Source organism: Monodelphis domestica, chromosome 2 (assembly GCF_027887165.1).
Source record: "Monodelphis domestica isolate mMonDom1 chromosome 2, mMonDom1.pri, whole genome shotgun sequence".
NCBI classification, from domain to species: domain Eukaryota; kingdom Metazoa; phylum Chordata; class Mammalia; order Didelphimorphia; family Didelphidae; genus Monodelphis; species Monodelphis domestica.
This window is the reverse complement of record NC_077228.1, coordinates 162,350,189-162,375,286: the sequence shown is the minus strand read 5'-3', so window position 1 is coordinate 162,375,286 and position 25,098 is coordinate 162,350,189. Positions and strand designations below refer to the sequence as shown.

At 35.2% G+C, this 25,098-nt stretch overlaps 1 protein-coding gene across 1 annotated transcript in view; it reads right to left on the bottom strand.

Moving 5' to 3' along the window:
- Nucleotides 1-25,098, bottom strand: part of COG2 (component of oligomeric golgi complex 2) — an 81,425-nt gene that overhangs the window by 14,993 nt on the left and 41,334 nt on the right. Inside the window, exons 6-10 of the mRNA XM_001369291.5 lie at nt 23,461-23,569; nt 22,088-22,267; nt 11,397-11,521; nt 7,636-7,762; nt 5,643-5,782 (exon numbers count right to left, since the gene is read on the bottom strand). Coding sequence (XP_001369328.1) covers nt 5,643-5,782; nt 7,636-7,762; nt 11,397-11,521; nt 22,088-22,267; nt 23,461-23,569 — 681 coding nt within the window. The remainder of the gene's footprint in view (nt 1-5,642; nt 5,783-7,635; nt 7,763-11,396; nt 11,522-22,087; nt 22,268-23,460; nt 23,570-25,098) is intronic.

The following is a 25,098-nucleotide window of genomic DNA, read 5'->3' as shown; positions in this document are numbered from 1 at the left end:
AATAAGACAGTTTCAAAACTCAAAGCAGGGCTTTAAAATGCTAGAATGATTTTCAGCTTAGGAAAAATGATGACCACCACAAAAGGTTTTTTGTTTGTTTTTTTTTTCCTAAAGTTTGGAACAAGAACAACAGTAAAGAAAAAAAAAGGCTTAATGAGACATTAGAAAGGGAACTATTATCATGTACAGGAGATTAAACTAGATGATATCCTAGGTCTACTTCAATTCTAAGTTCTGATTCTAAAGTCAAGCAAATGCTTCCTTAATATTTATTTATTTAAAACTATGAATAAGATTTTATCTAATTTTATAGATTTTGAAGATTCTTAGAATTAGTTTTATAATCCTGATTATACTATAAACATTTCATTGGCCCATGTAATGTCTTCTGAGTCTGTAAGAAAAGCAGGTGGAAGAACAGAATAAGACTTTAAAATTTCCCCCAAATTATTTTCATTTGCATTGAAATAGCAAGGTGTAGTATCAAAGTATAGTTTCAATTCAATAAAAGTAAATAGGCTGAAATTTTTAGTGGATATATTTTATTAGTAATAGAAAATAATAATAAAAATGAAATCTGCAGTGTATGTTTCTATATTTTCGTTCTGTCTATCCCTGTGAGGTAGGAAGGAAATAGCTGTCTTAGCATGGCACAGAGAACAGGGCATTGAACTTAGAGCCAGAAAAACCTTGGTTCAAATCCTTCCTGGACATTTACTAACCTATGTGACTCAGAAATGTCACTTAACCTCCTATTTTCCTCATCATAAACTGAGGGCAGGAGGACAAAAGTTAGAATCAATGGCCCTGAAGGTCCCTTCAGGCTCTATATCTATGATCCCAGGATCTTTGTCTAGGATACAGTGAAAATCAAGAAAGAAGGAGCTCAAATTCCTCCAAACTCACTGCTCTAACTTCTCTATTTTGTGGAGGGTGTCACTGATCTTTCAGTTAGCCATGTTTGCTACCTCAAATTCATCTTCATTTCTCAAACCAATCAACTGCCAGGACTTAGAGAATCTACATAACATCTTGTGTATGCCTCTCAGGCCTCCTTTTGTTGACACTACTGTACACTAGCTTTGTAATTGGTTTTCCTATATTTGGTCTCATTCTGTTCTAATCCATCTTCCACACAGCTACCAAACTGATATTACTAAAGCAAGAAACTGACCACATAATTTTCATGCTTGAGAAGATTCACTGGATCTTGATTGTTCCAAGGATAAAATCCACATTTCTGTTTAGTGTTAAGCATCCTTGATATCTGAATTGAACCTATATTGCCAGACTAATACCACTTAACTCCACCTCAGCCCCACCACAATCCAGCTAAACCGATCAATAAGATATTCTTCCTATATGAAATTCTATCTCTTGCCTTTTTGCATAGGCTGTGTCAGAAATGCTCTCCTTCATTTCTGCCTCTTGGAATCCTTACCTAATTTCAAAACTCAGTTCAAATGCAATCTTCTCAAAAAGAGCTTCCTTTTTTTAATACTCTAATCATGTCTCCTTTTCTCCTAAAATTAGTCTGTATTTATTTTACATGTTTGTATTTACTGTGAACATCTTTCTTCTCTAGAAGAATGTGTAAAAAATAGACTCGAATACAGGACTACAATCCCCATGAGCCTTTGCTCCACTTCTCCAGAATGCCTTGTAATCTCACCTGGGCCGAGATCGAGAAGGTATTTAAGCTGATTCAAAGGCTTTTGAGCTCTCTTGGCTCTTTTTGGACTTCCGTTTTGGAGCAGGTGGTCTCTTGCATGATGTGAGGTTATTTTGTCTAGGCCTCTGGCCTAGGCACATGTTTCTTACTTGTATATTCTTTAATCTTTAACCTTTAATAAACCTCTAAAAAATATAATACTTCTTACAGAGAGAAACTAATTTCTACCTGCCTCAGTCTCCCCATCTCCCCTAAATTTTAACGGTTACAAATGTAACCTCTGTGAGGATAGTCCTGTTTCATTTTTAAAATTTGTTTTCTAATCCCTTGCAAAGTACCTGATATTCATATGCATGCTATATCTATCTGGTATGATAAAAACATAGTATCTCATGTAATCTAGTATTTTGGCAGTGATGATATTGTTTGTAGACTTTAAACTTTTATCACTAAAATAAAGGTTATGGCCACAAATGAAGGGAGCTTGAGTAAGCTTACAGTAAACCAGTAAAATTGGGTATATTCAAAGATGCATGGTATTATTATGCCTTGCTGCAATAATGAGTTTATTATCGGGGTGATCCCATCAATGGCCTCTTTACTAAATGGGTATTGTGGAATGAATGGTGGTGTACCTCCTTTAGTCAGTACTTTAACAGGGGTTGTTGATTTTAATAAATCTACACCTATAGAATCTGTAGCCCATAAGCCTTTTGGAATATTATCTGGTGTCTGATAGATGTTATTCCCTTCCCCATATGACTCTACTCCAGGAATAATACAGGGAAAGGGTTCAGGGATTCTTCTGGGAGTTTCAAAGAAATATCTCTGGTGGTTGTATATATTACGGTTGCTCTCAATCTACAAAGAAGATCCTTACCCTCTAAATTAATTGGGGAAGTTGGCATAAAAAGAAAAGTGTTCTATACTTAGAGGTCCAAGCAAAACCATTCTTGGTTCTAATTTCTTTACTCTTTGTGGTTTTCCCATCACACCTTTCTCTTTCTCACAACTTCCACTGAATCCACTGCTTTGCACTCTTCAGGGGATTTCTGCAACACAGATTTGGCACCATCTGTGTCTAAGAGACAATCAAACTTGTGTTCCCATTTTTAGGGTTTGATGGGTTTCTGTGATATTTTTTGGAGAATGGATATGTTACTTAACCCTTGTTCCTGTTTCTCTAATTCTTCATTGATTTGTCCTGTACAAATTTGCCATGTTTTAAAAATCTCTTTGTCATTTTCATTAGTTCCTATTTTATTGCTCATACTTCTTAGTCCATTTTCTCCATATACTAGATTTTAAATTGTACAGTCCTTGGCACACCTTCATAATGAAGTTATATTTTTTTGCATATTGAGTATTTGGGAATTCTCACCGGCTACCTGGGAATATTTTCTTGCATGGAATTCAGGTCTGGGGCTTGTTGTGAATTATGGTAGCATCCAATATCAAAATAATTTGGGTAGTTTGGTCTCCCATACTGGAATGCATTATTAAATCCATTATTAAATCTGATGTTAAAACCAGAATTTCCATATCCATTTTGCCTGAATTCATTCAAGCAATTAAACCTATTGCCTCAGTTTCCCTTGAAGTTTTGTCCAAAGACTTGTCCCCTAAATCTGTACTCTCTCATGAGATGACCAAGTCTGGTACAAAGATAATATCTTGGGGTTTGTCTGTATTGTCTTGGGTTGTAGTTATTTCTGGGTTGTCTATAAGTTCTTAGTGCAGCTACTGTCTTTTCCTGCACTTTACTGGATTTCAGTTTTTGTTTAAGCTCTCTGATTTCTTTGGTTATCAATTATATCGTTTTTCTCTTCTGGTTGCCTATCTTTTTCATCTTGGAAAACATAATTAGCAATTCTCTGAATTTTGTCAAGACCCGTATCAAACCAATCTGGACAGTTACTCCAAAAATAATTTCGGACCATAGGGCATGCATTTTCCACAAACTGCCTGCGTTTGCGATTTAAGTTTTCCTCTGTTAAAATATCCAACCCAATCCATTTTTCAGCACAGTCAATAATTCTATCAAGGAAAGTGGAGGAAGTCTCTCCCACTTCCTGCTTTAGGTGCTGAAATTTAGACCAGGTTCCTGAGCATCTGGAATTTTGCCTCATAGTTTCAATTATTGTTTTCCTGGCTGTAATTAAGTCTCTGTACCCCGCGAAAGAGTTAACTTCCAAACCAGGATCCTCAGATGGCCAATCAGTAATTCGGGGGTTATTATTAGTGTCCTGTATAATCTGCTGTTTCTCACTCTTTGTCATTAATTCATCCATAAGGATGTTAAAGTTCAAATAAGAAGGATTGTAAAGCTTAATTAAGTGCTTGAACTGCTTTACAACTCCCACTGGTTCCTCTTCATATTTTGGGGTATTTTTCTTAAAACTGTCAATATCAGCTCGTGTAAACTTTTGTGTTACGTGAGATTCACTATACCACACTCTGGGGACACTATAGGTACCTACCTTAAAGGAAACATATGAGCTGATTTGCTTTCTAATGCTTCAGTTTCCATTTCAAATTTAGTTGGTTTATCTAATTTAGTTGCATCCTATAATTTAGTTGCTTCATGTTCTTTAGTTTCTGGCATTGTCCCTTTAGCCTTTAGTAATTCCTCATATTGAGTCTGCATTGTATCTAGTTTAGTCTCTAGATAGTTCACTTTTAACATTACATCATTCTTTGCAGTAGCTTGCTTGATACTTACTTTTAAATGTTTAAACATGACTGCCAAAGATTCAATCATGTAAAAGTACAAGAAAAACAATACTAGCAAAGGGACATAAGAGATAAGAATACTAGCAAAGGGACATAAGAGATAAGTTGTAGGAGTGTCATTGAGAGTAATGGCATTAGAAAGTCATAAGTAAGTGAATTTTGTATATAATCCGGTACAATAGAGAAAATGATAGAAGCCATATCTAACAGAGAAAATCCCAAAGTGATTTTATGTAGCTAATTCACCAGCTTTTCTGAGAGCACAGAGTTACAGAGTCTGAGTCAAATTGATTGGAAGATGGGTTTTGGAGCCACCTAGAATTTAGCTCACTGTTACTATAGCTCAAGTGAAACTGTCAGCTCTATTTGCTTTCACAGACGCCCTGCTGTGATAACAGCTTCAACTGCTCAAATTGACAGTTGGATCCTTAAAATCAGACTTTTTGGTTCTTTGTCCTGTTTCCCAAACTGTAAAAATAAAAGGTGAGACTACAAAAACTAATAAAGCAATGGATTTGATTATTGATTATAAATTGATTTTAGATCCTCTGCTTGCTATGCTCACAAAGTATCCTCAGTTTATATCAGTGAAATGAAACTCATAAATGAACTTCTCTTCAGGGCCAGGCACAAAAACACTATGGAGACTCTTATAAAAAATAAAATATTTATTGAAATATATAAGGATAAAAGGATTTCTAACTCTAAGGGATTCTAACTTCACCCAAATAAAACACCCTGGTTCCACAAGGAACCACTTATCCTGTTTGAGAGAGATAGAGACAGACAGACAGAAACAGAGAAAGGGAGAGGCAAAAATATTACCTCCTCAAAGTCCTCAGAGCAAGAGTCTCTGTGTGCAACTCTGCCAACTGCCAGATACCAACTGCCACACAGAAAAAAATGATAGACTTGAAACTGACACTGTGACTCAGCTCTGTTTGAAACTCCAATTCTTTCTCAAGCCAACTTCTCTACTTCTTATCTCTATACTAATATAACAAGACCTAATTTCTAACATCATCCTTATAATGTGCATGCTGTATCTACCTGGTATGATAAAAATGTAGTATGTCATGTAATCTAGTATTTTGGCAGTAATGATATTGCTTGCAGACTTTAAACTTTTATCATTAAAAGACAGGTTATGGCCTCAAATAAAGGGAGCCCTGTTAAAGACTAGACTTTTGATTGACATCTACATAAATAAGAAAATGAGGGAAATTTATCCACTGACCTTATTTGAAAATAAACAGGTAAGTTCCACTTGTTATTGAAACTGTGGTAGGCAGGATGTGATCTTAATCTTTTCACACTGGCCTGTGATCCGCATTGTCGTTCAAATCTTCTCACAAAATCCATGCTTATAGTATACTTCTATAATAGAAACAAAAAAAAGCAACCTTTGAAGGTGATTTTTAATTTCTAGCCTACATGCAGTTAGTAAAGCATACTCATAAAAGCAATAATTCACATCTGACACGGGCCAATACAATTTATTCTCCAGCAAAGAAAACTAAATACTTAAGTCAACTGTTCATAATGTTTGTCACTGGCCACAAATGAGACTAGAGCTAGATTAAGGTGACTTCATTAAAACTACTAGAAAAAATAGGCTGAAGCACAAGGATAGTAGTACAATTTACACACATGAAAGAGAGCTTAGCATTCTGCCAAAAACAATGGAATAAAAAAGAAGGTAATAGTGAATGTTCCAATTTTCCTCTATTATAGTCCTTAGATAGGCCCTTATTACAATCCATCTGGACTACTGCAATACCTGCTAAGCTGAGTGGCTTTTCTTCCTTTATTCTCTCTCATTTCAAATCTGATCTTCTTGGTTCAGAATCCACCATCAGCTTCTAATTGCCTATTAAATAAAGTTCAAACTCTAGTCTGCCATTTGAAAACTATTTTTTGAAGCTGAGTTTGAATGCCATTTTTTCTTACAAATGATTCTGTAACACTTCCCTATGACAAGTAGTTGTTTTACACCTCTTTCAGGCACTTATCAAAAGCAGAAATATAACAGTAGAAAGAGCACTAGATTTGGGATGTAGATCTGACACGTTACCTCTTTAAGCCTTAATTTCCTCATAAGTAAAATGGGGATAATATTTATACCATCTATCTATAAGCTAGGAATTAAATAGTTTGTAAAGTAAAATATGGTCAATTATTATAAGGCATAATTTTGTATCATGATTGTGTGTATATCATACTGCCCTACTAGACTGTGAATTCTTTGAAGGTAGGAACTCGGTATCATCAATCTCAATTGCCCTCTCAGAACTGAACATAGCACTCTACAAGTAGTAGATACCTAAAATATTACTGAAGTTTAAAGATGTGGACGGGTTCAGGGACAGAAAGACATTCTAGGAGAGGGAAAAGAACAGATGGAATGAGCTCATGGGCAGCTTTTAACAACATAATTTTAGAGCCACATCAAAGCCTGCAGCATCATAATAAAACAAACTATCATTAATTACTTGCTTTTTGCTGCTCTCTTATGGTCACTGATCTCATCATAGGTTATTCTATAGAAAACATTTTGTCACTATGGGACACATTTTTGCTACCTACTCTGACTGAATGCAGATTACATGCCTTTAAGTTCCCCTTTAGGGAATCTATTATTTGATAGAATTAGTATCCTTTGTACTACTGGGTACTGTGACATAACATTTCACAAAACTCCAAATTTGAAAATAAATCCCAAGATATTGGCTTTTGTAAGCCCTTTAAATACACTAAAATGTAATTTTTCCACCAAAATATTCAAGGAAATAGTGGACTTCTTAAAAAAAGTTTAGGTAAGATAAGTTATACTTACACATACATAATTTTGGTTACCAGATTTATACTACAGCTAAAACTGTACTTACTACTTGAAAGTATTAGATGTAAAAATTTTTTGCATGAGTGTATATTTTATAGTAGATATAAGATAGTAAGGATTCTTTCTTTCTTATTTTCCTCCCTCCCTCCCTCCCTCCTTTTTTCTTTTCTTCTTTTCCTCTCTCTCTCTCTCTCTCTCTCTCTCTCTCTCTCTCTCTCTCTCTCTCTCTCTCTCTCTCTCTCTCTCTCTCTCTCTCTCTCTCTCTCTTCCTTTCTTTTCCTCTCCTCAGAAAATTGAATGGAGGATATGGTATTATTAAATGCTTGACCCTCAAAATAGAACTTTGAGAACCATCAAAAAATTTCAAAAAAAATCTTTTTTTAATTACCTCATGGAATGAATCTGGATTCCCAGGATTAAATAGTGAAGGGAGCTTCTCTTCTAAACCACATACTATTTCTGGCCATACAGAATTCACAAGAAAATCATATCCAGGAACAGTATTACCTTTTTCACTGTGAGATAAAGGCAAGATTCTAGGTTAAAATATCTCTTCTTCACATAAAAAGCAAATGTTAAAGTGATATTTCTACTAAATGTCCTTCACTATAGAAATCAGTTTACATCGATTTCTCTCTAACTTCTCTCACAAATAATTATGTTCCTCTGTCCTTATCTCAAGTCTATCCCCTTATTACCTTAACTTAGGCCTCAGAGTCCTAATTACTTCATCCATAGTATTATAAGCCAATGACTGCTACAGGGCAGGTACTTTAAAACCTTTTAGGAATGTCTACCCCCCACCTCTTGAAAATGCCATTGTTATTATGTAGTCTCATAACAAAAGAAAAATACTGCTTTTGTTCAAACTGCCATTAATTCATATTACTATAGGATTTGAAGTGGAAAAAAGAAGTCATCTCCTTCAACCCCCTCATTTTACAAATAAGGAAATTGAGGTCCAGAAAGATTATCTGATTTGCCCAAGGTCACATAGGTCATAAGTGGCATAACTGGAATTCAAATTCTGTCTTCAAATCCAGTGTTTGGATCACCACACCATGATTATCTACTACTTCTTTCTCCCAAATCAACAATCATGTTGCCAGTAATCCAGTTTCATGTCCTTCAATAAGTATTTGAAACAAAATTTTGATAGACATATTGGCCTTAATGAAAGAACAGATTACTGTTTCTTTCACACAAGTGTTTCTAAATAGCAAGTTTCCTAAATAAATAGCAATACAAAGTTTTTTTCTGAAACCATGTTATCTTTTATGTAAACAGCATATATCACAATCTGGCCACTGAGTTGTTGTCTAATGATTCTTTTGTTCTAGTTGAGTATTTTCTAAGCAACAAATGGAAAATTGGACTTATTCTAGCAAAACCGGAAAACAAATGCTTTATAGCTAAATTGTTTTCCTAAAATAGACCTTGTTAACATTTTGACAAGGGTGCTAAAGTACTTTGGCAAAATCTCATCCTTTTTCTTTATAACATTACAGTTTAGCAAAATTAGTATCACAGAAGTTTCATTTAATTGTATCAGAAAGGCTTAGAAATGTTCTTTCTATAGGCATTGATATGAAAAGAGGGGAAAAGGAGTAGTTATTTTCCAAGTATCCAACTCTACATATGGTATTACATTTTTAATTGCACATAAATGAATCTTATATTACGAAATTTGGAAGCTAAAGCGAACAGGAGGATTTTGATATTCTGGCTTTATATATTACAATAATTAAAACTGAAAAGAGGGGATTAAAATTTATTGAAATAGTAACAAATAAAACACCAAAAATAAATTAAAAGCATATAAGGACTGTGAGTAAATAGCCAATTTAGTCAATCTACAGTCTTCAGAGAATAAATCTTAAGCTTTGCTAGCTTTAAAAGAATTCTATATCCACTATATTTATATCATTATTGCTACTTATTAATCCATTGCAAATGACAGCATACTACTGTAAATAAAATTTCATTTTAAAAATGAAAATCTTAAGTTTAGTTACTTATTGAGCAAAAAAATCACACAAGCTCTACAGGCCTCAATTTTCTCATCTAAAAAATTATGGGGGTGAATCAGATACTCACTATAGTCCTGTCTAGCTCTAGATTGTACAGTCTTATGAAATATCCTCTAGGAATTTAAGCATTCAATGTTAAAATCATTCTTTGTGTAACCAGAAGATAAACATAAAATGAGACAAGTGACACTGTAATAATGATAAACATTTATATGACACTTACTATGTATCAAGCACTGTGATAAATTCTTTATAATTAATATCTCATTTGATCCTCACAACAACTCTGGAATGTAAGTGCTAGTAATATAATACTTCCATTTTAAAACTGAGGAAAGAAACTAAGGCAAAAAGAGGTAAAGGATCTGATCAGGGTCACTCAGTTAGTATTTAAGAATACATTTGGTACAGTTGGGGGCCCAAACCCAAGAACAAATTGGTATTTATATTAAATGCATAGTTAAATGTTTGTGCCTAGGAGCTGATAATTTCGTGGGAAGTATAATTTTAAATGATTCTTAGAGAAGGGGAAGGAGGAGGACTTGTAGAATAGAGAGGATTCAAGCATAGAAAAATACACTTAAGAATACTTAGGAAACACTCCACCTTACCCCTCCGCAGAGGTTGGAGGTCTTCCAAGTGTTGTACATTGCACATATTTTTTAGACAGAATTTATTTGTGCTGATTTTCCTCCCTCTTTTCTCTTTTTTGTCTTTAAAATATTTATTATATGGAACAGCTCTCTGGGAGAGAAAAGAAAATGAATGCTGAGGGGTAATTATTTTTAAAAAGCAATCAATAAAATTTTATTTTGTAAAAAAAAAAAACAAACCAAATAATGATACTTGGGAGAGTACAAGAACTGGAAAAAGGAAAATGCAAGCAAACTCCTTGAGAGGAAGGATTGCCATTATTTTTGCTTGTATTTTCATTACTTAGCATAATGCCTAGAATAGTGTAAGCACTTAATAAATGACTGTTAAAGGGGAAGATAGGTGGCTCAGTGGAACTAAGAGCCAGGCCTAGAGATAGGAGGTCTTTGGTTCAAAACTAGTCTCACATACATCCTAATTATGTGACCCTGGGTAAGTCACCTAACTCCCATTGCCTAGCCCTTACTGCTCTTCTTCCTTGGAACCAATACACAGTATTGATTCTAAGATGGGAGGTAAGGGTTTCAAAATATATAAAATGACTGTTGACTGACTGACTGGTATATTCAAGCAAAGTAAGGTTAAAGTAAGGTAACAGATATAAGGAAATACTAGTAGTTTGATAGAGATGTTATAACCAAAGGATCTGATGAATGACAGTAACACTTGGATGCCTCTGATTTCATAAACTGTTGCAGTTACTAAAATTACAATGAGAAGACAGGAGAAAAGACAAAGTAAAAACATTGACATTTCAAAAACTAATCATCGACTAGTCAAGCCTATGGGTTAAAGAATTGTCTTGGAATTATAGCTAGCTTTTTAATGGGTGAAATATTTTATTTTGCTTTTCTTTTTTAAACCCTTACCTTCCGTCTTGGAATCAATACTGTGTATTGGTTCCAAGGCAGAAGAGTGGTAAGGGCTAGGCAATGGGGGTTAAGTGACTTGCCCAGGGTCACAAAGCTGGGAAGTGTCTGAGGCCAGATTTGAACCTAGGACTTCCCCTCTCTAGGCCTGGCTCTCACTCCACTGAGCTACCCAGCTGCCTACAATTGGTGAACTATTTTAATAAATTGAGTTCTAACAAATTTCATCCCAAATTTGGCAAACTTACTGTTATTTTTTTAAAGGTACTTAAAAATCTGGTCTCAGTTATATTAGAAATGAGTAGCAATTTAAAGGTAAACATACATACTTACTAATTCAGATTTTTAAAGAACAAAAAAATCTAACATGTATGTACATAGTTTGTATGTATCAGTTTTTAATTTGCATTTAGTCTAAACATATTCTGAAGGAATTAGTAATAGTCAAATATAGGTTCAAGAATTTAGAAAGAAGGAAAGGAAGCAACTTTAATGGTAAATGGTAGTATGGCAAGTAATTAAGAGTTCTTTACAACTTGAAACCACTCAGTCTGAACATGACAATGAACACTTCCGGGCAAGCTAAATTACATTACCTTGAGATGGCTCCTCCTGTGACTTCTCGAAGAAGACGGCAATGGTGAGGAACAAACTCCAACAACTTATTATACATGGTCTGAAGGCCTTTTGGGTGAGACTGAACAAATTGTTCTACAATCACCTGTCAGAAAAAGTAATAATATAAAGCATCTAAGAGGAAAGAGAAGTGTTACCAACACAAAAAGTGAAAAAAAAAATCTCAAAAATCTAACCCTTCCACACCTCTCCCCAAATCAATGAGCACTACTATTAGCACACAATGTTTCCTGGAATAGTTATAAAAACAACATTATCCCATCAAGTGGTGTGACAAGAAAGGCCAGCTTTGACCTTACAGAAAACACATCACATGGATGTATCCTGAGGCTGGCATATGAACGCTTTCAGCTACCTGGTGATTTTGATAGGAAGACTATGGACTAAGTATTGGTCCAGAGAATTCTGTTTCACTGCAAAAAATTCCTTTTCTCATTGGGGAGTGAGCTTATTATTCTCACCCTGTTTCCTCCATTCCTATTCAGAAAAAAAAAAATTATTGGAGCCTAGAAATATAAGGGGATAGAAAAAAAGAAATTATGGAGTGAGCATAGGGAGAGAAAAAAGTTTTTGCTTTTTAACTGTTAATATGGTTGTCAACAGGTTCTAATTAAATGCCCTATGGTTGATTTAGTGTCTTGCTAGAGATATTCCCAACCTAAAATATTCCTTTAATTTCCATTTCAACCTATTTATGTATGATATCATGGAAAAAGTCAGACACTTGCCTCCATTTCCTTTCCTTATTTTTCAACTCCATTCATTTTGGCTTTTGACTTTATCATTCAACTGAAACTGCTTTCAGTACAGTTACCAATGACTCTTTAACTGCTAAATCTGATGCCCTTCTCTCAGTCCCAGTTTTCCTGACCTCCTTTTAGACACCCAAGTTTGCAAGCTCAGATTCTTCCCTGACTCATTCCTTTATGTCACTATCCATATCCAATCAGTTGTCAATATCTTAATTGATTTTACCTCAATGACTCATTCAGGCTCTAATCACATCTTAAGTAGACTAGTTTAGTAGCCTCCTAATTAGTCCTCAATTCCAGTTGGAGGGGAGGGGAGGAGAGGAGACACATATATGGGGGCAGAAGATTCTTGCTTATATTCATGCTATCAATCATCTAGTTAGGTCTTGGAATGTATCCCCTGTGAATCTGAGAGTCCTACTGTATAATAAAGTAAGATTGTCCTTGTCCTTAAGAAGTTAAAAATTTTAGCACAAGTCATTCTATTTCCTATTCTCATGTTTTTCCACAGGCTGTTGCCCATGTCTGGAAGATATCTTATCCTTATAGAATCCCTAGCTGCCCTCAAGGCTCAGCTCAAGAACTAACTGCCATCATGGGTCTTTTTAGACCCTCTTGGGTGGTAGTGTTCTCTCCCACAAAATTACTTTGTATATGTTTTGAATTGTATTACTACTGATGGAAACCTGGTGTTTGAACCAGGAAGACTAGTTGTGTGAATTCGAGCAAATTTCTTAAATCTCTTAATTTAGGTGGGTATCTAAGGCATTACATGATAAACAAGATGGTGATCTGCATTGATGGCAGGCACTTCCACAAAGCTGCCAATGCCCATGAAATAAAAGGTCTGCTACCTCTACTTGCCACCCTACTAGGCACTTATCTGTGAGCAGGTTATTTCTTCCCAGAGAAAGCCATTTGAAGGTGAGGATTGTTTTGTTTTGGTCTATGTATTCAATGCTTGTTGAATACACTCTCTATTTGCAGTTCTATAATACAATGAATAATTGGCTTGAAATGTAGATATGGCAGTTATGATCTGGTAGAAAAACCCCTAGCCTTAGAATCTGTGACCTGTGTGATCCTGGGTAAATGACTTTCATAAAAGATTATCAAAGAGAATATAAGAGGAAATGAGCAGAACAAGAGAAAAATCTCATTTGTTTTGGCTAATGTGATATTTGATTTAATTTTAAATATTTCCCCAAATTCTATTTTCATCACTTAGATCCAAAGAATTGCTGTGGAAACATTCTATTATTCACTTTCTTTTAAGTGAGAGTTATCCAATCATGAAGAATTTGGAATTAAGTCATGATGGAGAATGGGCTATGCTAATAAAGGGAGCTGATGAGGGACTGAAGACATTAGTTTAGTTTTAGCTAGAAGACAAAAAGAATATAGATTGTTAGTATGAAGGATTTATGTTTCTGGGGAAAAAGAGCTCTCTTCAGAACTTAAAAAGTGCTAAATGAATGAGCTATTAAGTAGCCATTGGTCTAATATCTACCTGAAAAAGAATCCATTCTACCACATCAAATGACCACTCTACCTATGCTAGAAGCCCTCTGATAAAGGAGAATCCATTATCAAGTCACTTTAATAACTATAGAAAAGTCTGTAGTTTTGAAGATGATGAAATCTTGATATAAGTCCCAAATGAGGCTATGGATAACCTTTCTTACTGTCCTTCAATTATCTGTCTCAGTTAGGTGAAATATAATCTTGCTAAAGATATAATGTGAAAGTAGATGCTCTCTCAAAACTACCTAAAACAGGACTTCCGGTCAAGATGGCGGCTTAGAGAAAGCTAAAGTTCAGATCTCTGGAAAACCCTTCCCGACCGATCTCAAACTATAAGCTCCTAAGGCGCCGAAATTCAAAACGATCAACAGCACAGACCCTGGGAATCCTCCTCCTGGACTTGGACCTGGATCAAAAGGTACGGCCCCCCCAAAAGCCAGAACCCGAGATCACTCGGACCAAGGGGTAGGAGTGCAGAGTCCAAGGCTCTGGGAAGCCACTGCCCCTCCCCCCTCAGAGAGCAGGGACGTCTGAAACAACAGCAACCCTCAGGGCGGGCGAGACAGCCTCACGACCAGCTATTCTGAAGGCAACTTCCGGAAAGCAACCCGACCCAGTCCAGTCGAGGGGGCACCTTAGCAGCAGGGAAACAGAGAGAACAGGGGGAGAGTGTGGCCCCCTGTTCCGACCCTTCCATTCCAGTTCCAGTGAAAGTCATTGCCTTAAGGCATACTCAGTTTAACTCAGGGAAAGCTCATAGAAATAACGATCTGCCCAGGACTAAAGCCTCTGAACACCAGACAGAGATAAAAAAAGTTAATCCTCCCCATTCAGAGATGTCAAACTCCACAGAAGCACAGAAGCCCCAAAATCCCAAGAAAAATAAGAAGAAAGGGGCGACTTTGGACACATTCTATGGAGCCAAAATACAAAATACAGAGGAGATAGAAGACGATACACAAGAAAATACACCGAAACCTTCCAAAGGAAATGGAAACTCTCCACAAACCCATGAAAAATTTGAATCAGAAATGACCAAAAAGATGGAAGCCTTCTGGGAGGAAAAGTGGGAAATAATGAAAAAGAAATTCACGCATCTACAAAACCGGTGTGACCAAACTGAAAAGGAAAACCAGGCTTTAAAGGCCAGAATCAGGCAGCTGGAAGAACATGATCGTGTAAAATAGCAAGAATTAATAAAGCAAAGCCAAAATTCCAAGAAATTAGAAGAGAACACAAAATATCTCACCAACAAGGTGACAGATCTGGAAAATAGAGGGAGAAGAGATAATTTAAGAATAATTGGACTTCCAGAAAAGCCAGAAATAAACACCAAACTCGACATCATGATACAAGATATAATCAAAGAAAATTGCCCAGAGATTCTAGAGCAAGGGGGTAATACAGCCACTGACAGAGCTCACAGAACACCTTCTACACTAAACCCCCAAATGACAACTCCCAGGAATGTAATTGCCAAATTCCAAAGCTCTCAAACAAAAGAAAAAATCCTACAGGAAGCCAGAAAAAGACAATTTAGATATAAAGGAATGCCAATCAGGGTCACAAAGACCTTGCAAGTTCTACTCTGAATGATAGTAAGGCATGGAACATGATCTTCAGAAAGGCAAGAGGAATGGGTCTTCAACCAAGAATCAGCTACCCAGCAAAACTGACTATATACTTCCAAGGGAAAGTATGGGCATTCAAGAAAATAGAAGACTTCCAACTTTTTGCAAAGAAAAGACCAGAGCTCTGTGGAAAGTTTGATACCGAAAAACAAAGAGCAAGGAATACCTGAAAAGGTAAATATTAAGGAAAGGGGAAAGGAGAAAAATGTTATCTTCTTCTTTTACTCAAACTCTCTTCTATAAGGACTACATTTGTATCAATCTATGTATACTAACATGTGGGGAAAATGTAATGTGTAAATAGGGGGTAAAGAAAGACCAAATAGAATAATCTTTCTCACACAAAGATACACATGGGAAGGGGAGGGGAAGAAAACTCCTATAAGAAGGAGAGGAAGAGAGGGTTTTTTACTTAAACCTTAATCTCAGGGAAATCAACTCTGAGAGGGAAAAACATCCAGATCCATTGGGATCTTGAATTCTATCTTACCCAACAAGGGTAAGGAGAAGGGAAAACCAAAGGGGGGAGGGGGAGAGGGAAAACAAAAAGGGAGGGAAAGAGAGGGGGGAGGGGGAGGGAACAAAAAGGGAGGGACTAAAAAGGGAAACATCAAGGGAGGGGACAAGGGGGACTGATTCAAAGTATATCACTGGACTAAAAGGTAGACCCGAAGAAGAAAAAGTTAGAATTAGGGAAGGATATCAAAATGCCAGGGAGTCCACAAATGACAATCATAACTCTGAACGTGAATGGGATGAACTCACCCATAAAACGTAGACGAATAGCAGAATGGATTAGAATCCAAAACCCTACCATATGTTGTCTTCAAGCAACACACATGAGGCGGGTTGACACCCACAAGGTCAGAATTAAAGGATAGAGTAAGACCTTCTGGGCCTCAACTGACAGAAAGAAGGCAGGAGTGGTAATCATGATATCTGATAAAGCCAAAGCAAAAATAGACCTGATCGAAAGGGACAGGGAAGGTAATTATATTTTGTTAAAAGGGACTTCAGACAATGAGGAAATATCATTAATCAACATGTATGCACCAAATAATATAGCACCCAAATTTCTAATGGAGAAACTAGGAGAATTGAAGGAAGAAATAGACAGTAAAACCATATTAGTGGGAGACTTAAACCAACCATTATCAAATTTAGATAAAACAAATAAAAAAATAAATAAGAAAGAGGTAAAAGAAGTGAATGAAATCTTAGAAAAATTAGAATTAATAGACATATGGAGAAAAATAAATAGGAATAAAAAGGAATACACCTTCTTCTCAGCACCACATGGCACATTCACAAAAATTGACCATACATTAGGTCACAGAAACATAGCACACAAATGTAGAAAAGCAGAAATAATGAATGCAGCCTTCTCAGATCACAAGGCAATAAAAATAATGATTAGTAATGGTACATGGAAAACCAAATCTAAAACCAACTGGAAATTAAACAATATGATACTCCAAAATCGTTTAAAGAAGAAATCATAGAAACAATTAATAATTTCATCGAGGAAAATGACAATGGCGAGACATCCTTTCAAACCTTTTGGGATGCAGCCAAAGCGGTAATCAGAGGTAAATTCATATCCCTGAATGCTTATATTAACAAACAAGGGAGAGCAGAGATCAATCAATTGGAAATGCAAATGAAAAAACTCAAAAGCGATCAAATTAAAACCCCCCAGCAGAAAACCAAATTAGAAATCCTAAAAATTAAGGGAGAAATTAATAAAATAGAAAGTGATAGAACTATTGATTTAATAAATACGACAAGAAGCTGGTACTTTGAAAAAACAAACAAAATAGACAAAGTACTGGTCAATCTAATTAAAAAAAGGAAGGAAGAAAAGCAAATTCACAGCATTAAAGATGAAAAGGGGGACAGCACCTCCGATGAAGAGGAAATTAAGGCAATCATTAGAAATTACTTTGCCCAATTATATGGCAATAAATACACCAATTTAGGAGAAATGGATGAATATATACAAAAACACAAACTGCCTAGACTAACAGAAGAGGAAATAGAATTCTTAAATAATCCCATATCAGAAATTGAAATTCAACAAGCCATCAAAGAACTTCCTAAGAAAAAATCCCCAGGGCCTGATGGATTCACCAGTGAATTCTATCAAACATTCAGAGAACAGTTAATCCCAATACTATACAAACTATTTGACATAATAAGCAAAGAGGGAGTTCTACCAAACTCCTTTTACAACACAAACATGGTACTGATTCCAAAACCAGGCAGGTCAAAAACAGAGAAAGAAAACTATAGGCCAATCTCCCTAATGAATATAGATGCAAAAATCTTAAATAGGATACTAGCAAAAAGACTCCAGCAAGTGATCAGAAGGATCATTCACCATGATCAAGTAGGATTTATACCAGGGATGCAGGGCTGGTTCAATATTAGGAAAACCATCCACATAATTGACCACATCAACAAGCAAACCAACAAGAACCACATGATTATCTCAATAGACGCAGAAAAAGCATTTGATAAAATACAACACCCATTCCTATTAAAAACACTAGAAAGCATAGGAATAGAAGGGTCGTTCCTAAAAATAATAAACAGTATATATCTAAAACCATCAGCTAATATCATCTGCAATGGGGATAAACTAGATGCATTCCCAATAAGATCAGGAGTGAAACAAGGATGCCCATTATCACCTCTACTATTTGACACTGTACTAGAAACACTAGCAGTAGCAATTAGAGAAGAAAAAGAAATTGAAGGCATCAAAATAGGCAAGGAGGAGACCAAGTTATCACTCTTTGCAGATGACATGATGGTCTACTTAAAGAATCCTAGAGATTCAACCAAAAAGCTAATTGAAATAATCAACAACTTTAGCAAAGTTGCAGGATACAAAATAAACCCACATAAATCATCAGCTTTTCTATATATCTCCAACATAGCTCAGCAGCAAGAACTAGAAAGAGAAATCCCATTCAAAATCACCTTAGACAAAATAAAATACCTAGGAATCTACCTCCCAAGACAAACACAGGAACTATATGAACACAACTACAAAACACTCTCCACATAACTAAAACTAGACTTGAGCAATTGGAAAAACATTAACTGCTCATGGAAAGGACGAGCCAATATAATAAAAATGACCATCCTACCCAAACTTATTTATCTATTTAGTGCCATACCCATTGAACTACCAAAATACTTCTTCACTGATTTAGAAAAAAACCATAACAAAGTTCATTTGGAAGATCAAAAGATAAAGGATATCCAGGGAAATAATGAAAAAAAAACACATATGATGGGGGCCTTGCAGTCCCTGACCTTAAACTATATTACAAAGCAGCAATCATCAAAACAATTTGGTACTGGCTAAGAAACAGAAAGGAAGATCAGTGGAATAGACTGGGGGAAAGCAACCTCAGCAAGACAGTATACGATAAACCCAAAGATCCCAGCTTTTGGGACAAAAATCCACAATTCGATAAAAACTGTTGGGAAAATTGGAAGACAGTGTGGGAGAGACTAGGAATAGATCAACACCTCACACCCTACACCAAGATAAATTCAAAATGGGTGAATGACTTAAACATAAAGAAGGAAACCATAAGTAAATTGGGTAAACACAGAATAGTATACATGTCAGACCTTTGGGAAGGGAAAGACTTTAAAACCAAGCAAGACATAGAAAGAATCACAAAATGTAAAATAAATAATTTTGACTACATCAAATTAAAAAGCTTTTGCACAAACAAAACCAATGTAACTAAAATCAGAAGGGAAACAACAAACTGGGGAAAAATATTCATAGAAACCTCTGACAAAGGTTTAATTACTCAAATTTATAAAGAGCTAAATCAACTGTACAAAAAAATCAAGCCATTCTCCAATTGATAAATGGGCAAGGGACATGGATAGGCAGTTCTCAGATAAAGAAATCAAAACTATTAATAAGCACATGAAGAAGTGCTCTAAATCTCTTATAATCAGAGAGATGCAAATCAAAACAACTCTGAGGTATCACCTCACACCTAGCAGATTGCCTAACATGATAGCAAAGGAAAGTAATGAATGCTGGAGGGGATGTGGCAATTTAGGGACATTAATTCATTGCTGGTGGAGTTGTGAACTGATCCAACCATTCTGGAGGGCAATTTGGAACTATGCCCAAAGGGCGACAAAAGAATATCTACCCTTTGATCCAGCCATAGCACTGCTGGGCCTGTACCCCAAAGAGATAATGGAGAAAAAGACTTGTACAAGAATATTCATAGCTGCGCTCTTTGTGGTGGCCAAAAACTGGAAAAAGAGGGGATGCCCATCAATTGGGGAATGGCTGAGCAAATTGTGGTATATGTTGGTGATGGAATACTATTGTGCTAAAAGGAATAATAAAGTGGAGGAGTTCCATGGAGACTGGAACAACCTCCAGGAAGTGATGCAGAGCGAGAGGAGCAGAACCAGGAGAACATTGTACACAGAGACTAATACACTGTGGTATAATGGAACGTAATGGACTTCTCCATTAGTGGTGGTGTAATGTCCCTGAACAATTTGCAGGGATCTAGGAGAAAAAAACACTATCCATAAGCAAAGGATAAACTGTGGGAGTAGAAACACCAAGGAAAAGCAACTGCCTGAATACAGCGGTTGAGGGGACATGACAGAGGAGAGACTCTAAATGAACACTCTAATGCAAATATTATCAACATAGCAATGGGTTCAAATCAAGAAAACATGTAATGCCCAGTGGATTTACGCGTCGGCTATGGGGCGTGCGGGGAGGAAAAGAAAATGATCTATGTATTTAATGAATAATGCTTGGAAATGATCAAATAAAATATTAAAAAAAACTACCTAAAACAGAAGTGTTTTCTTTAAAATCATTTCAAGAATTTTAGAAATGGAATGGAATTTAAAGGCTTTGTAGTCAAATACTTTAATATTATAGATATGAAAGCTGAAGCCCATAGTGTTTAAATGAGTTGCTCAAGGTTACACAGCAGAACTCATAAATAAGCCAAACAAACCAAGAGACAGGTAAATATTTATTATAACTCCAATAGACAATTTCAGAAAATCATAAATTTCATTACTTATACACCTATTAATTTTAACTTTCCTGTTCCCCCCCTTTTAAACAAATTATCAAAGTGAGACATAAATAGTTTATACTTGTCAGAAACAAACCAGTTAATTAACTGCAATAAGAAAACAGAACCTACTACAATGTAATATATATTAAAGTTTATTGGAATTGTTTGTATTATACCACACTGCTTCCAGGTTGATCAATTCTAGTAAAGTAAGACTCATTACAAACGGAACCATCAGAAAACAAAGCGTTTTTTGGTTTTGTTTTGACCATCCTGCTCTCTATTACAAAAACAAATACAATTGTCATATAGTTATTTAAAAAAATATTCTTAAGGTATTTCATAGGTTCAATACATATTGAGCCTAATCATCATAAAATAACTGATAACCTAAAATGGTAATTTGAGATTACAAAATATTAAAGTATTTCCCGAATTAAAAAGAAAGGATTAAATTATGTATAGCAAATTCTTAAATACTTTTATTGCATTTTTAATTAGAAATTTTGCAATGTATAATTAATTGGGATAATATAATAAAATTACTATAATGTAATATATTATATATGTGTAAATGTGTGTATGTAAATAATGTAATATTTTTTACTTTTATAGAAACTTTTATAGCCCTTTATAGTTTCACAAAGATTGTCTTTTGAGTCTCAAAACAAATCTGGAGGTAGATTAAGTCTCATTATGTTATCTTTATTCTTAGGAAATTGAAACTCACAGGTTTAGGTTACTTGCCTAAGGTCATATTGCAAGTAGCAAAAGTGGAATTATACCTTTCCCCACTATGCAACATTTCCTTCTTACTATCTGCTAACTGCTCTGGCTAACTATGAGTTTTATTTGTAATTTGAATAGGAAATTATATTTTAGACAGATTCCCAGCATAAAGATTTCCATTTAGTTGACAAAAATCTGTAAGAAGGGCTGGATCAGGTTCACAATGATAGAAAACTTCAGCTATCCAGAATTTCTAGGGAAATAAGTTATAGCTGAGTTGTATGACAAGTTGAGGCTTTAAAATAAAAGCACCCAAAATTTTATTTTAACCATTTCCAGCGGAAATCTCTCTAAAATGTATTAAAATTGATTATAGTGAAAATAACGTGGCCTTAAGTTGAGTAGACTGAATAGTTTTTCTTTCTTCTGTTATCAATATGAACATCAAATCCAACTGTCTGGAAGGCAATTGTACCCACAGGACCTACTGAGGCATGTTAAACTACTTGTACCTGCATTAAGCTATCTCAGACTACTGACTCTTGAATTCTTCAATTTGTTTTTTAATGGTTTTTCTTTAGTTTAGCTTGTGGTGAATTGTTACTTCCTAATGTCAGTATGTCTGCACCAAGAAGTCCCTTCTAAAGTGTCCTATTTCTAATCTGCTGTGGTTTAGAAATGATAATTCTTAGGATTGTATGAAAAGTAAGAAAAGAGATACCGCTGCATGCAGTACCAGGAATCAATAAATTAAGTGAATAAATCTAACTCATGAATTTTGTGACTTCATTTTGGTTGAATAAGACATCTCTTTTTTAACTTCTTGTTCATTTTTAGTTGGATTTTGCATGTGAGCTGTTAAAATATTAATTTCTCTATATTTTAGTTTTCCAAATAGGAAATCTTAGAGTGTACATACCTCTTCAATGTATGGTTTCACTAGTACTTGGCCAACTAATGCCTCTGCATCTCTTGTCTTGTCAATTGTAGCATAAGTCCGCAAGCAATGACGTATTATGTCAACATTAGAAGTCTGAAGACCTTCTAATAGCAGTCCTTCTAGTGACTGTTGCAACATGGCTGTTATACCAGCTATTCGCTATAAGAGAAAAATGTTAAAATATAAGCCCCAAAGCTTCTAGTTTTAAAAAAAAATCTTTCTTTCCCCAAGAGAAACCATAATGTAGTCAATGTCAACAATGGTATTCAAATTTTTGGAAGAACAAATAAGAATTTCACACACAAAACAGAGGGAAGACCAAAAAAAATCTTTTAATAAAACTTGCAGTAATGGACTTCTCCATTAGTGGCAATGCAGTGATCCTGAACAACTTGGAGGACTCTATGAGAAAGAACACTATCCACATTCTGAGGAAAAACAGTGGGAGTAAAAGCCCCGAAGACAAACAACTGCTTGATTACATGGGTCGAAGGGATATGGTTGGGGATGTAGACCCTAAATGAACATTCTAGTGCCAACACCAACAACATGGAAATAGGTTTTGATCAAGGACACAAGTAATATCCAGTGGAATTGTGCATCAGCTATGGGAAGGGTGGGGGGAGGGTAAGAATATGATTCTTGTAACCAAGGAATAATGTTCTAAATTGACTAAATAAATAACTTACAATGAAAAAATAAAAAAAAAAATAAAACTTGCAATGATTATAAACTCAATGAGAACTGTTAACTTTGGAAAACTGAAATTTACTGTCTTAGATTAGTATGTTACCTGTAATTTAGTCTTTATTCATATAGTACATTATAATTTATAATTTTTATATAAGTACTGGTAACATTTAATCCTTATTATAATAGCTCTGTTGGGTCCATAAGGACAAGTAGAATTCCCCTTTTTTCAGAAGCTCAAAGAGTCTAGTAAAAATAACTTATTATTTATATAGCTTTTTAAGGTCTGCAAAGTGCTTTACACATTACCTCACTGAATCCTCAAAACAATCCTGTGAAGAAACTGAGGCTGAAAAAAGTAAAAGGACTTTCCCTGGATCACACAGACCATAAGTATGTGAGAAGCTTTGAATTTGGGACTTCCTGACTCCATTTCCAACCCTTTCACAACATCATATATAGTTAAATCATTTGCTAAAGATCAAAAGTTTAGTTAAGTAACGTGACTAAAATTAGATCCCAGGTCTTTTAAAGCCAAGTATGGTACTTTTTTGTTTATATCCCTGTCCAGATAGAGCATTAGGGAAAACAAAAAAATTGAACCAAGTACACTGCTAAATGTGCTAATGTCCTAAATCCATGAAAATCAAAATGATACTCACTGGTCTCACTTTATCCAAAAGAGGCATTCCTTTGCTTTGAACAGCATGAAATTGTAACTGGTTAAATTCTGTGGCAATTCTCTCTAAAATCTGCCCAGTCAACAGTGGGCTAAAAAACAAAACAAAACAAAAAAACAACAACAAAAGGAAAATTTTATAATATGTAAATAATTCATCGTGTTTTCTCATATATATTTGGCATGTCATTTTAAAAACACTAACAATATTATTGCTTTAGTTAATTTATCTTTTAAAAATCAATATTCTAAATTTTGGTACTATCAACAAAGACTGAATACCCCCAAATGAAAAATGAGACTGTAAACACTATTATTTACAATTTATATTTTAAAATGTGGATGTTAATGTTGAAAAACTGTTCCTAGGTCCTCTTCTGGATTCTAATTCTCTTCAGGGTATTTTTTTTTCAAATTTTGTAACTATTAAAAGTATCACACTATAATTTGTCTTGCATAGCTATAGTCAATATATATTACTATTTCTTTTCCCATATTCGACTGTCCCTTTTTATATCCAAGTATTTAAAAGACTAAACTTGAGAATTACTTCCATTTATTTGAATCTTTTCCAACTTACTGAGAACCAAGTACATGCAGAGCATTATATTAGATGTTATGGGAAATGGCAAAGGAATTACCAATAGTTTTTATCCACTGATACCCTAGACTGAATTGTAGAGGAATAACTGACCAGAGAACAAGACTAGGACTAGGACTATAGCCAATAATGCAATCTATTTTTTTTTAAATGCTTCTGCCTTTCCTTCTCTATTTGCCATGTCTGTGTTGGCTCCCAAACATTCTCTTTACTTGTCGTATTCTTCAAAGCTGCCTTTAAATTTGTGCTTTAGTGTTTGAAAACATATATCATTTTATTTGATCCTCACAATAAATCTATAAAATAAAAGCTATCAGTATTGTATCATATGGGCAATAAAATATTTATTAAGCAGCTAGTAGGTGCCATGCACTGCACTATGAATCTTAAAACTTCTCAGACTCTACTTCAGAACACTTGGTTAAGACCATTTCCCATTTTAAACAATGAAGGTACTTGATCAGGGATGTGAGAACTCTTACTCCACCCATACTTAAGCATACTTTAGGGGAAGATAAAGTTGTAAACTCTTTACTAAACAATGAAAAGTACTTAACCCATACTTATAGTAAGGCAAAAAAACCTTAAGCTAAGTCTATTTTTAGATCTAATACAAAAAGGTTCTAAGTACCTATGAAGGTCAGGCAACTTGCAAACTTGCAAGGGGCAAAGAGGTGTGAACTCACTCAGAAGTTTTAGTCTACCCAGAGAAGTTGAGAACTAAAGAAGGTGTGAATTAGGAATGGTCAGTCCTTTGGAAAAACGTCTACTATGATTGGTAGATGTGAGAACTTTGGGGAGGTGACATAGGAGAAAATTCTCTTTAAAAGGAGCTCAAAAGAGGTCTCTGGGAGATTCAGCTTGCCAAAGCTGAATTGGAGAGAGGCAGCTTGCCAGAGCTGCCTTGAAGGGCTTGGTGGGCTGGCTGGAGATTCAGCTTGCCAAAGCTGGATTGGAGAGAGGCAGCTTGCCAGATCTGCCTTGAAGGGCTTGGTGGCTGAACTGAGTTCAGCTTGCCGA